At 39.5% G+C, this 15,233-nt stretch overlaps 1 protein-coding gene across 3 annotated transcripts in view; it reads right to left on the reverse strand.

Annotated features, from left to right (window-relative positions):
* FOCAD (focadhesin) overlaps positions 1-15,233 on the reverse strand; it is a 311,664-nt gene that overhangs the window by 216,049 nt on the left and 80,382 nt on the right. For all 3 annotated transcript variants that reach the window (XM_088837878.1, XM_055428152.2, XM_055428155.2), the window contains 2 exons: positions 10,350-10,554; positions 6,743-6,949 (listed from right to left, as the gene is read on the reverse strand). In XM_088837878.1, the coding sequence (XP_088694004.1) occupies positions 6,743-6,949; positions 10,350-10,554 (412 nt within the window). The remainder of the gene's footprint in view (positions 1-6,742; positions 6,950-10,349; positions 10,555-15,233) is intronic.

Consider the following 15,233-nt stretch of genomic DNA (forward strand, 5'->3'; position numbering starts at 1 on the left):
GGCTGAATAATACTCCATTGTGTATATGTACCAAAGCTTTCTTATCCATTCATCTGCAGATGGACATCTAGGTTGCTTCCATGTCCTCGCTATTATAAACAGTGCTGCAATGAACACTGGAGTACATGTATTTCTTTCAATTCTGGTTTCCTCGGTGTGTATGCCCATCACTCCAGCATTCTTGCCCGGAGAATTCCATGGACAGAGGAGCCTGGCAGGCTATAATCCATGGGTTTACAAAGAGTCGGACATGACTGAGCATCTAACACACACAACACACACACACGTATAAAACCCAGCATCAGTGAAATCACACTAATCACAAAATTGACAAACTGACAAAAGATTTACTTGAGTCTTCCCCGGCTCCCACCTCCCACCAAAATCTACACTCACGTTCTCTGTTTCCTCACTTACCGTTCATTCCTTTATTCCAGTTTGGTTCCTATTGCCATCACTCTGCTGAAACTGCTTCTTCGGTGAAGAATACATCTCTACAGGCTGAAGCCTAAGAATACTTTCCAGCCCTTACTTTGAACCCTCTCCCCAGAACGCTGTTGACCAATCCCCTTTTGGAAAATTCCTTCCGTTGATTTTCATGTCTGAGACAGACGACACAAGGAGTATCTCAAAAGGGAGGATGATCACCTATCTCTTCTGCTTATGATACAATCCTCCTAGCTGTACTTTCTCAGACTCCTCGGTATCAATACACTCCAAATATTCATAGCCCCTAGAATTCCATCCCAAACCCTGTCATGCACTCCATGGTTAAAACTCTCACTCCAAAATTGATATTTACAAATCTTCACTTTTAGCCTAAGTTTCCATCCTAAATTCTAAAACCATATATCCATCGATGATACCTACATACCTCAAACCAAGCCTGCTGCTAAGTCACTTTAGTCGTGTCCGACTCTGTGCGACCCCATAGATGGCAGCCCACCAGGCTCCCCCGTTCATGGGATTCTCCAGGCAAGAACACTGGAGTGGGTTGCCATTTCCTTCTCCAATGCATGAAAGTGAAAAGTGAAAGTGAAGTCTCTCAGTCGTGTCTGATACTCAGTGACGCCATGGACTGCAGCCTTCCAGGCTCCTCCGTCCATGGGATTTTCCAGGCAAGAGTACTGGAGTGGAGTGCCATTGCTTCTCCACAAACCAAGCATATCTAAAACTAAATTTATCATCTTCCCTCCAACATCAGCTACCGTTTCTAAAGTGGCTGCCATCATCCAGTTGCCCAAAATAGGAAGTTGAGACTCCACCAAGGACTTCTCTTTGACCATGTACTCAACCACAAGGCCCTACTGATTTCATGCTCTATATTTCTATTTTCCTGTCTTTATTTCCCTAATTAGCCCCTTGCCATGGACTGAGGACCCCCTTCCAAAATATATACGATGAAGCCCTTACTGCCAATTGACTGTATTTGGAGTCAGGAAGTAATTATTAATAGTTAAATGACTGTTTAGTTCTTTGGCCCATTTTTTGATTGGGTCATTTATTTTTCTGGAATTGAGCTGCAGGAGCTGCTTATATAATTTGGAGATTAATCCTTTATCAGTTGCTTCATTTGCTATTATTTTCTCCCATTCTGAAGGCTGTCTTTTCACCTTACTTATAGTTTCCTTTGCTGTGCAGAAGCTTTTGATTTTAATTAGGTCCCATTTGTTTATTTTTGCTTTTATTTCCAATATTCTGGGAGGTGGGTCATGGAGGATGCTGCTGTGATTTATGTCGGAGAGTGTTTTGCCTACGTTCTCCTCTAGGAGTTTTATAGTTTCTGGTCTTACATTTAGCTCTCTAATCCATTTTGAGTTTATTTTGGTGTATGGTGTTAGGAAGTGTTCTAGTTTCATTCTTTTACAAGTGGCTGACCAGTTTTCCCAGCACCACTTGTTAAAGAGACTGTCTTTTCTCCATTTTATATTCTTGCCTCCTTTGTCAAAGATGAGGTGTCCATAGATGCGTGGATTTATCTCTGGGCTTTCTATTTTGTTCCATTGATCTATATTTCTGTCTTTATGCCAGTACCATACTGTCTTGATGACTGTGGCTTTGTAGTAGAGCCTGAAGTCCGGCAGGTTAATTCCCCCAGTTCCATTTTTCTTCCTCAAGATTGCTTTGGTTATTCGAGGTTTTTTGTATTTCCATACAAATTGTGAGATTATTTGTTCTAGTTCTGTGAAAAATATCGTTGGCAGCTTGATAGGGATTGCATTGAATGTATAAATTACTTTGGGTAGTATACTCATTTTTACAATATTTATTCTTCCAATCCATGAACATGGTATATTTCTCCATCTATTAGTGTCCTCTTTGATTGCTTTCAGTAGTGTTTTATAGTTTTCTATGTACAAGTCTTTTGTTTCCTTAGGTAGATATATTCCTAAGTATTTAATTCTTTTCGTTGCAACAGTGAATGGAATAGTTTCCTTAATTTCTCTTTCTATTTTCTCATTATTAGTGTATAGGAATGCAAGGGATTTCTGTGTGTTGATTTTATATCCTGCAACGTTACTGTAATCATTGATTAGCTCTAGTAGTTTTCTGGTAGAGTCTCTAGGGTTTTCTGTGTAGAGGATCATGTCATCAGCGAACAGTGAAAGTTTTACTTCTTCTTTTCCAATTTGTATTCCTTTTATGTCTTTTTCTGCTCTGATTGCTGTAGCCAAAACTTCCAGAACTATGTTGAATAGTAGTGGTGAGAGTGGGCACCCTTGTCTTGTTCCTGACTTTAGGGGAAATGCTTTCAGTTTTTCACCATTGAGGATAATGTTTGCTGTGGGTTTGTCATATATAGCTTTTATTATGTTGAGGTATGTCCCTTCTATTCCCACTTTCTGGAGGGTTTTTATCATAAATGGATGTTGAATTTTGTCGAAGGCTTTCTCTGCATCTATTGAGATAATCATATGATTTTTATTTTTCAGTTTGTTAATGTGGTGTATTATGTTGACTGATTTGCGGATATTGAAGAATCCTTGCATTCCTGGGATAAAGCCCACTTGGTCATGATGTATGATCTTCTTAATATGCTGTTGGATTCTGATTGCTAGAATTTTGTTAAGGATTTTTGCATCTATGTTCATCAGTGATATTGGCCTGTAGTTTTCTTTTTTTGTGGGGTCTAGAAGACATAAAGATGGCTAACAAACACATGAAAAAATGCTCAACATCCCTCATAATCAGAGAGATGCAAATCAAAACCACAATGAGATACCATTTCACACCAGTCAGAATGGCTGCTATCCAAAAGTCTACATGCAATAAATGCTGGAGAGGATATGGAGAGAAAGGAACCCTCTTACACTGTTGGTGGGAATGCAAACTAGTACAGCCACTATGGAGAACAGTGTGGCGATTCCTCAAAAAATTGGAAATAGAACTGCCATATGATCCAGCAATTGCACTCCTGGGCATACACACCGAGGAAACCAGAATTGAAAGAGACACATGTACTCCAATGTTCATTGCAGCACTGTTTATAATAGCCAGGACATGGAAGCAACCTAGATGTCCATCTGCAGACGAATGGATAAGAAAGCTTTGGTACATATACACAATGGAGTATTATTCAGCCATTAAAAAGAATACATTTGAATCAGTTCTAATGAGGTGGATGAAACTGGAGCCTATTATACAGAGTGAAGTAAGCCAGAAAGAAAAACACCAATACAGTATACTAACACATATATATGGAATTTAGAAAGATGCAAATGATAACCCTGTATACGAGACAGCAAAAGAGACACAGATGTATAGAACAGTCTTTGGGACTCTGTGGGAGAGGGTGAGGGTGGGATGATTTGGGAGAATGGCATTGAAACACGTATGTTGTCATATGTGAAACGAATCACTAGTTCAGGGTCAATGCATGTTATAGGATGCTCAGGGCTGGCATGCAGGGATGACCCAGAGGGAGGATAAAGGGAGGAGGGAGGTGGGAGGGGGGTTCAGGAGGGGGAACTTATGTAAACCCGGGGCAAATTCATATCAATGTATGGCAAAACCAACCAATATAATATTGTAAAATAATTTGCCTCCAATAAAAAATAAATTAATTACCTAAAAAAAAAAAATAGTTAAATGAGGTCATAAGGGTGGGGCCTTAATACAAAAGGATTAGTGTCTTGTAAGAAGAAATAATAGAGACCTCATTCTTGTCCTCTCTCCACTGTGTGAGAACACAGTGAGACAGCAGCCTTCTACAAGCCAGCAAGAAACCTTACTAGGAATCAAATTGGCCAGCACCCTTATTTTGGACTTCCTAGTCTCCTGAACTGCGAGAAATAAATTTCTGTTGCTTAAGGTATTCAATCTGTGATTATTTTATTATGGCAGCCCTAGCAGTCTAAGACATGCATCCTCACTTCCTGCCCTATTTGTGTTCCCTTCCTCCAAACCCTTTTCCACTCTCCCACTAGAATGATCTTACACACACACAAGTAGGAGGCCACCACTTTGCTGAAAGTTCTTCAGTAGCATGCCACTGCCTAAAAGATAAGATATAAGCTTATTTGTGAGGGAGGGAAGAGCCTTGTGATAGGCTCAGCCTTCTCTCCCACAGCAACACTCAACACTTTTTTCTGAATGGGCCACGCCTGTGACTTCCTCATATTTCTGTTTGGGCACACACTGTACCCGCAGCTGGAATGCCTTCCCAGCTGTGGTTTGTACCAAGTGTGCTTAGCAAACTCCTCCAATCTGAACTCAGGCCCTACCTCCCTTAAGTTAATACACCCCCACAAAAACATTTACCTTACTGTACTACAATTATTTATTTTCATGTTTCTAAGTCACTTGAGGTCACAGAATGGCCTTTTCATTCATGAACAACTGACTCTTGATAAATACATGGGTTTGAACAGCACAGGTCCACTTGTACATAGATTTTTGTCAATAGATACATACTACAGAACTACACAATCAGCAGATGGGTGAAGCAACAGATGCAGAACTCCAGAAATGGAGAGCTGGCTGTAAAGTTATACATGTATTTTCCACCTCTCAGAGAGTTGGCACCCCTAATTCCCATGTCGTTCAAGGGTCAAATGAATTCTTCCATTGTTTTTCAGTCATTCAGTTGTGTCTGAGTCTTTGAGACGCTATGAACTGTAGCACACCAGTCTTCCCTGTCCTTCACTGTCTCCAGAGTTTGCTCAAATTTATGTCCAATGAGTCAGTGATGCCATCCAACCATCTCATCCTCTGTCGTCCCCTTCTCTTCCTGCCCTCAATCTTTCCGTGCATCAGGGTCTTTTCCAATGAGTCAGCTCTTTGCATCACATGGCCAAAGTAATGAAGCTTCAGTCCTTCCAATGAATATTCAGGATTGATTTTCTCTAGGATTGACTGGTTTGATCTCCTTGCAGTCCAAGGGACTCTCAAGAGTTTTCTCAAACATCACAAAAAGCATCAATTCTTTGGCACTCAGCCTTCTTTATAGACCAACTCTCACATCCATACATGTCTACCAGAAAAACCATAGCTTTGACTAGATGGATCTTTGTCGGCAAAGTAACGTCTCCGCTTTTTAATGTGCTGTCTAGTTTGTCATAGCTTTTCTTCCAAGGAGCAAGCATCGCATCTTTCAATTTGATGGCTGCAGTCACCATCTGCAGTGATTTTGGAGCCCAAAAAATAAAGTCTCTCACTCTTTCCATTGCTTCCCCCACTATTTCCCATGAAGTGATGGAACTGGATGCCATGATCTTTGTTTTTGAATGTTGAGTTTTAAGCCAGCTTTTTCACTCTCCTCTTTACCTTCATCAAGACGCTCTTTAGTTCCTCTTAGCTTTCTGCCATAAGGGTGGTGTCATCTGCATATCTGCGGTTATTGATATTTTTCATGGAAATCTTGATTTCAACTTGTGCTTCATCCAGCCCAGCGTTCCTCATGATGTACTCTGCATATAAGTTAAATAAGCAGGGTGACAATATACAACCATGATGTACTCCTTTCCCATTTGGAGCCAGTCCATTGTTCCATGTCCAGTTCTAACAGTTGCTTCTTGACCTGCATACAGGTTTCTCAGGAGGCAGGTCAGGTGGTCTGGTATTCCCATCTCTTGAAGAATTTTCCACAGTTTGTTGTAATCCACACAGTCAAAGGCTTTAGCGTAGTCAGTGAAGCAAAGTAGATATCTTTCTGGAATTCTCTTGCTTTTTCTATGATCCAACAGATGCTGGCATTTTGATGTCTGGTTCCTCTGCCTTTTCTGAATCCAACCTGTACATCTGGAAGTTGTTGGTTCACATACTGTTGAAGCCTCACTTGGAGTATTTTGAGCATTACATAGGGTGTGGCATATAAGTGTTGAATATTTGTGTCCTACATGAGTAAATGAAAAAACTATCACTGTGGTAGACCCTTAAATGATGCTCCAAACATATGTAATGACTCATTTTTATAATAAATGATAATAGCAGCATTATTACTGGGCTTCTCTGGTGGCTCAGATGATAAAGAATCTCCCTGCTATGTGGGAGACCTGAGTTCAATCCCTGATTGGGAAGATCCCCTGGAGTAGGGAATTGCTACCCACTCCAGTTTTCTTGCCTGGAGAATCCCATAGACAGAGGAGCCTGGCAAACTAGAGTCCATGGGGTCACAAAAGTATGATCTAATAGTATCAGATAAAAAACACCTTTGATATGCAATAAAGTAAAAGAGTATACTCACCTTGCTACTAAAAGACCAATATAAGTGACAACTGATATTAAAACTTACTATCCTTACCTCCTTCAGAAGTTCAACACTGTAGTCTAGAAGGTGAATTAAAGATGAGCATTCCCCAGTTATGTTTAAGCTGACTTCACAGACACACAACAGCTGAAGGGTCAGCTGAGTAAGCTGAATTTTCCAGAAAACAGGATAACGCAAAAGGTTTAAGTATACTTCTTCAATAAACAGCATCACTTCTGTTGTCTGTATCAAATCTTTGATCTGAGAAACAATCATTATATGATATTAAAATAATACACAAACCAAAGGATAATTTAACTTATACAAGAAACTTACCAATAAATTATTTTTTCTCTAAACCTATAAAGACTTAAAAGAGATGAAGAAATTTATGTAACTCAAAGACAGTTAAACTGTACAACTCTGCCTTCTCCTATTGTCACTAACCGAAACACAATTTGCTACTGTTTTTGTTACTGCTGGCTGGCACAAATTCTTCTCATTTATTTTTCTAACTACTCTCAGTGCAGATTTTAAAAGACAAATTACATGACAGTACCACATGTTGAAGTAAATAAATTAAAGTTGGCTTTGAATCCTTCAAATGAACTTGCCTTTCTACAATTCCAACATAGTTACCTGCAAGAAAAGGGTTAGCATGTTATTCTAAGGCACTGCTAAGCCCTCCATTTGCAAGAAATTTGTTCAGGCAACCTTAACTGAGAGCATCATTTCCAAACATGGCAGATGCAGTGAAAGACCATATTCAAATAGTAGAGTGTCTTCTCAACTGGCTAATGTATTAGATAGGAAGGACTTGAATGCTCTTGAAAATCCCAATTCAATTCAAACCCAGCTGTTCTGATCAAAATTCTGGAGTTAGTACTAAGGATATGGTCCTGCTCACAGACACACTGGCATTTCCCAGAGATTACAAACAATGAACCATCTGCTTCAATCAGGAGCCTTGTGTCTGTTAAATTCATCAAGAGGAAAGCCCATAGTTGACCAGCTGTACCTTTCACCCAGTCGTTACCACCATAATAACCCAAAAATATTTTAAGTTATACACAGAAAAATTAATTTCTGACAAATAAAAAGAAAAAAACTATTAAAAGATCAAGGAGAAGGAGACAGCAGAAAATACTGTTATTAAGAAAACATGTGAACAGTTCAGTAGCCAAATTATTTAACTCCTTTGCAAACATATAAAGGCGTATATTTGCAAAGGCAAAAGGCCACCAAGAATTGAAAGGGATTTAAAACAAAGTAAAAAACCTCATGCTTATTTGACAACGTACTTCCTTGAATGCATTTTTTCTACATACTTAAAATTTTCTGTAATAAAAAAAATTTTTTAAGACAGTCTCAGTAACTTCACATTAAAGGCTTTCTAATCTCTAGCATTACCAAAATTCTTAACAAGATTACTTTGTAAGTAATGGTTTCTCTTTATGTTGAAACAGACCATGTGCAATGAATAATATGTGAGATGACAAGTCACAATTAAAAAGAACGACTGGGACCAAAGTCAGTAGTGAAGTTTAAGGCAGGTAAAAAGACAATTTCACAAATACAAAATGAAAGAACAATTGAAGTGAGAAAAAAAAGAAATAGGAGTTTCACTGGTCAGCATCTCATTGACTTATGGATCAACAGTGTGATGGCTATTTCTAAGGAAAAACTTTTAATTATACGATTGTTTTGAAATGCTCCGTATGGATCAGACCACATCTACACTACTACATTCAGCTCTAAAAAGAACATTTTATAATAATACATTCCCAACACCAACAGACTATAGAAATTCCTTGCAAAGAACTGAAAAGTCGAAACCATTTCATGCAGAAAAGTAAAGAAATTGATGAAGAAAAGAAAGAAGAGAGGAAGGGAGTAAAGGATTAAAAGGAAGAAAAGGAAAGAAGAAATGTACAAGATAGACTGCAGATAAGCTGTTTAAAAAGCTTATTTCATTTTGTTTTGAGAACAGAGACTAATGGGTAATCTTAGGAAAATGCAGGTCAATTAGAAGTATTTGCTAAAAAATAAATATAAAAAATGGTTGCCTTGCAAAATAGTATGCTTCCTATCACTGAAATATTTAATTAGTCATGGGATGGTTGTCTCTTAAAGAGTATAATAAATACTTATAATCAGTGGGAAAATGAATTACACTACCAACATCTCTCCTAGCTCTGTTCTTCATTTCAATAAAGCTGATTTGTTAATAATTAAATGTATTTATGTCACTAGTCCCATTAGTTCCAAATGATGGATCTGGATTTTTCTTCTTACCTACCGTGACTAAATATATTAACAAGCCACAGATTCCCAGGTGGCACTAGTGGTAAAGAACCTGCCTGTCAATTCAGGAAACCTAAGACACACAGGTTCCATCCCTGGGTCAGGAAAATCTGCTGGAGGAAGGTAAAGCAACCCACTCCAGTATTCTAGCCTGGAGAATCCCACGGACAGAGCAGCCTGGCAGGCCATGCTCCATGGGGTCTCAAAGAGTCAGACACGACTGAAGTGACTTAGCATGCATGCACAGATTCCTGAAAATACTTCACAAAACACACGTCTAGAGGTATTTAGGCTTGTTACCATAGGCTGATGACAGTGAAGGCAAACATCTGCCAAAGAGCACGGAACAGGGTAACACAAGCTCACTATGGAACAAGAGTGTCCTAGTGCTAGATGATCGGCACACACACTGCTTTACTGGCCACACAAACAAAAGCTTTGAAAAAGCCACAGGAGAATTCACTTTAATTAACTTTCCTCTCCCTTGATTACAGGAAAGTCTGATTATGAGTCACAAAAGATTTGCTCTAGTCACTCCTTGATAACACAAACTTGAAACAGGTCATCTGTGACCTCAACTGATCGATCACCTTGAAAAATATTCACAAATTCCCTCCCACTGGCTAAGCAGCATGGTACTCGGATTGTAGGCAAACAACAAACTAGACGGTGAGATGGGATAAATGAATATTATATTCAAATTACAACCATCAGGCAATTGAAAATTTTTTTTTAAATCTGCAGTTACAGAGATATTAGCTCAAATTTATCGTTCCTCTTAACGCTCTAAGCATTCTACCCATTCCTCTATTATACATCTCTGTCCATCGACTTTGAATTATAAAATACATATACCTGTCTTAGCTCCCTTACTAGACTGTGGTCTCTCCAAGAATAGGATCCATACAGGTCACCACATACGCTATAAGGAAACTTTTGAAAACTGGAATCTACCCAGCACTCAGACAGTCAAGCCCCCAGGGCTGTATGTACCCAGAGAGATGTCTTTTTCCAAGTTACACTAAGAGGACTTTTTTTTTTTTAACTTTTAACCCTCTCAGTGTCCAGCACAAGGGGAAACTCAGTTCAAAATTATTTTCCCTGAGAAGTCCTTCTTAAAGTTTTCATTCCTGCTAATCCTAAAATGGATTATGTTGATTTACATTTCTGTGAATTTAGTTAACATTGTAGATATCAGAGTGAAATCTAGATTTGTTTCCATTATCATCTCCAAAACCCAGAAAGCGTTTCTAGAGCTGTTTGCCACATCACACAGGTTCTATTTCATGTACAACAATAACAATCAATACTTATTAATTCGTGTGCCATATTAATGAACGAGGAGAAAAGGCCTTACCTGCAAACATGGAACCATGTCACAACACAGTTGTAGTATCTGTTGTTCCAATACTGATGGTTGTTCTTTGTCACAAGGGACCCGGGGTTTAAGTAAGACTTTAAGCAGAGTTAATCGGAGTTTAGCATATTCTTGTAACTGGGATGGTTCACAATATAGATACCACAGAAATGGCGCCATAATTTGGATACATGAAACTTCAGACCTGCAAGTAAGTCAAGTAATGTAGAAGCCAGTCACTGAATTACACAGAGTACCAACCAGGTGTCAAGCCTCAACTTAGAGCTCATGACATATCATAAACTATGATACCATTGAGTGTATCTTTTTTATCATGACTCTTCTATTTTACCATGACCCACCTAAACTCATGCCAAATGGTTGTTTCTACACTGGGGAGAAAGAATACCTGGAGCCCATAAGCCTGACGCCCAGGACTGAGAGGTTCTGCTGCTGCTGCTGCTGCTGCTAAGTCGCTTCAGTCGTGTCTGACTCTGTGCAGCCCCATAGATGGCAGCCCACTAGGCTCCTCTGTCCCTGGGATTCTCCAGGCAAGAATACTGGAGTGGGTTGCCGTTTCCTTCTCCAGTGCATGAAAGTGAAAAATGAAAGTGAAATTGCTCAGTCATGTCCGACTCTTAGCAACCCCATGGACAGCCTACCAGGCTCCTCCGTCCATGGGATTTTCCAGGCAAGAATACTACTCGCACACTAAAATAGCATCTGCATCTCCAGAACCAGTCTTTGGAGAACATCAGAATCATCTGAGAACCTTTTGAGAATTTCAGACATCAGGACCCATTTTTACAAGAGTATGAAACAAGCGTGCAGTTTTGGGAAAGCTCGACAGGTAAGGTCCTAAGTAAAATACAAAACAAAACTCATACAGACATCCAAGAAGATGATCAACAGTTGATATTTACTTGTCAACTTGTCAGCACTTAGGGTGTGCATGTTACTACACTTGGTGCCTTTAAATTCAATCAATCTTTACCACAACCCTACGAAATAAAAATATTATTATCCCATTATGCAGACACAGAAACTGAGGCAGACAGAAGTGAAGTAATTTGCCAAGTCCTCCTAAGTTTTTCCCACTCAAAGGAGGAAGACTTTACAAATCTTTCATATATATTTAGATTATAATACATCCCTATAACTCCAAGTCCAAAGTCACTAAAATGCCAGAATGGCCTTTCAGACATAAAAATTTGATCATGTCATTAATCAGCCTGACAGAGTTTATGCTTAAGATAAAGTATTCACAAACCCTTCATAATTTGACCTCTATCTTTCCAATTTCATTTCTTCTTCCTCTCCACTCTCCACTGAACTACACTAAATTTCATTCTGATCTTCAGTCAAGTCATCTGGGTTTTCTTCTCACCTGCTGTTATATTAATCTGTAATACTCTCCCCTTTCTCCTTTTCTTGTCCCCTCCTCTGCCTAATTTCTATCATCTTTCCGTTCTCCCCTTTAAAATGACTTCCTGAGGGCTTTCCCTGACACACAGCCTTGGTCAAATCCCCATTGTGTGCTTGCACAGGATAATGACTTTATTGTCATTATTTATTTATATCTCCATCCCCTGCTAGACTATCAGTCAATAAGGGCATGAATCATGGGTTTCTGTTTAATGCTGTATTACCAATAAGCATACACACTAGGCCCTCAGAGATGCTCAATCATTAAATTAATTGATTCATTTACACTGTCATAGTTTTATCATCAGCATGCATTGATTAAATATCATGATTTTATTTTAATATTTTTTCATAATTATAATTAAGTTATTATTAGATAAGATACAAAGATGAAACAGGCATTATCTATCCTTAAGAAGCATGTAGTCTAACAGGGACCATCAGCTCTGTTCCTGGACCAGAGAATACAAAGTGAAAAAGGTGCTAAAAGAAAGGTACAAGGTGCAATCCTTAATAGAGGAAATGGTATTTAAATCATGACTGATGACATTAATTTTATAATGCGATACATTCCACAGCAAAGTGATCTCAAAACACCATTAACACTAATAAAAATTTAAAAGTTACCAAATTGATAAGATTTAACCTATTCATTCATTCATTCATTCGCTTCACAAAATTTACTGAGCTCCTACAGATATCTTCACTCTTCCATGTGCTAGAAACAAAATTAAACACTTGCTTTGACAGAGCGCACAATCTGGAGGAAGTTGTTTTTTTTTTTTCCCTCATCAGCACCAATACTTACACAATCTATAAAAAAAAACCAAAAGGACTTGTGAGTTCATAATTATTAATGAAACATAAAATAATCGTCTTTACCACAATACCTACTTTAGGAAACTAAAAAAGGTTTCATAGATCAAGCAAGTAGATGATGTATATATGGATTAGACTATGGAACAGAAAAGAGACTTAAAAAACATTGTTACCCCATCTCTCTCCAATAATATACTCCCCAAAGAATAAATACTAGCCAGGTGGGAAGCAACAGTTAGAACTGGACATGAAACAACAGACTGGTTCCAAATAGGAAAAGGAGTAAATCAAGGCTATATATTGTCACCGTGCTTATTTAACTTATACGCAGAGTACATCATGAGAAACGCTGGGCTGGAAGACGCACAAGCTGGAATCAAGATAGCCAGGATGAATATCAAAAACCTCAGATATGCAGATGTCACCACCCTTATGGCAGAAAGTGAGGAAGAACTAAAGAGCCTCTTGATACAAAGAATGCTCAAACTACCGGACAATTGCACTCATCTCACACGCTAGTAAAGTCATGCTCAAAATTCTCCAAGCCAGGCTTCAGCAGTATGTAAACCGTGAACTCCCAGATGTTCAAGCAGGTTTTAGAAAAGGCAGAGGCACCAGAGATCAAATTGCCAACATCCGCTGGATCATGGAGAAAGCAAGAGAGTTTCAGAAAAACATCTATTTCTGCTTCATTGACTATGCCAAAGCCTTTGACTGTGTCGATCACAATAAACTGTGGAACATTCTGAAAGAGATGGGAATCCCAGACCACCTGACCTGCCTCTTGAGAAACCTGTATGCAGGTCAGGAAGCAACAGTTAGAACTGGACATGGAACAACAGACTGGTTCCAAATAGGAAAAGGTGTACGTCAAGGTTGTATATTGTCACCTTGCTTATTTAACTTATATGCAGAGTACATCATGAGGAACGCTGGGCTGGAAGAAGCACAAGCTGGAATCAAGATTGCCGGGAGAAATATCAATAACCTCAGATATGCAGATGACACTACCCTTATGGCAGAAAGTGAAGAGGAACTCAAAAGCCTCTTGATGAAAGTGAAAGAGGAGAGTGAAAAGGTTGGCTTGAAGCTCAACATTCAGAAAACAAAGATCATGGCATCTGGTCCCATCACTTCATGGGAAATAGATGGAAAAACAGTGGAAACAGTGTCAGACTTTGTTTTTTTGGGCTCCAAAATCACTGCAGATGCTGATTGCAGCCATGAAATGAAAAGACGCTTACTCCTTGGAAGGAAAGTTATGACCAACCTTGATAGTATATTAAAAAGCAGAGACATTACTTTGCCAACCAAGGTCCGTCTAGTCAAGGCAATGGTTTTTCCCGTGGTCATGTATGGATGTGAGAGTTGGACTGTGAAGAAGGCTGATCGCCGAAGAATCGATGCTTTTGAACTGTGGTGTTGGAGAAGACTCTTGAGAGTCCCTTATACTGCAAGGAGATCCAACCAGTCCATTCTAAAGGAGATTAACCCTGGATGTTCATTGGAAGGACTGATGCTAAAGCTGAAACTGCAATACTTTGGCCACCTCATGCGACGAGTTGACTCACTGGAAAAGACTGTGATGCTGGGAAAGGTTGGGGGCGGGAGGAGAAGGGGACGACGGAGAATGAGATGGCTGGATGGCATCACCGACTCTGTGGACATGAGTTTGAGTGTACTCCGGGGATTGGTGATGGACAGGGAGGCCTGGCGTGCTGTGATTCATGGGGTCGTGGAGAGTCGGACACGACTGAGCGACTGAACTGAACTGAACTGATGAAAGTCAAAGAGCAGAGTGAAAAAGCTGGCTTAAAGCTCAACATTCAGAAAACTAAGATCATGGCGTCCGGCCCCATCACTTCATGGCAAATAGATGGGGATACAGTGGAAACAGTGCAGACTTTATTTTGGGGGCTCCAAAATCACTGCAGATGGTGACTGCAGCCATGACATTAAAAGACACTTACTCCTTGGAAGGCAAGTTATGACAAACCTAGACAGCATATTGAAAAGCAGAGACATTACTTTGCCAACAAAGGTTCATCTTTAAGGCTATGGTTTTTCCAGTAGTCATGTATGGATGTGAGAGTTGGACTATAAAGAAAGCTGAGAGCCAAAGAATTGATGCTTTTGAACTGTGGTGTTGGAGAAGACTCTTGAGAGTCCCTTGGACAACAAGGAGATCCAACCTGTCCATCCTAAAGGAAATCAGTCCTGAATATTCATTGGAAGGACTGATGTTAAAACTGAAACCCCAATTCTTTGGCCACCTGAAACGAAGAGCTGACTCATTTGAAAAGACCTTGATGCTGGGAAAGATTGAAGGCAGGAGGAGAAGGGGATGACAGAGGATGAGATGGTTGGATGGCATCACCGACTCTGTGGACATGAGTTTGAGTGTACTCCGGGAGTTGGTGATGGACAGGGAGGCCTGGCGTGCTGTGATTCATGGGGTCGCGGAGAGTCGGACACGACTGAGCGACTGAACTGAACTGAACTGAACTGATGTGCTATCTGATGATTTACTATCAATGCTGTAGAGTGTGAAGTCAACTAACTGGTCTTAAGGAGAAAAGGTAAATAAAACAAATAACCTGAAATCCCAAAGTGACTAAGAATGTTTAAAAATGTAACCCA

This window comes from Moschus berezovskii, chromosome 7 (assembly GCF_049115385.1).
Source record: "Moschus berezovskii isolate FMDL1 chromosome 7, NW_MosBer_1.0, whole genome shotgun sequence".
Taxonomy (NCBI): domain Eukaryota; kingdom Metazoa; phylum Chordata; class Mammalia; order Artiodactyla; family Moschidae; genus Moschus; species Moschus berezovskii.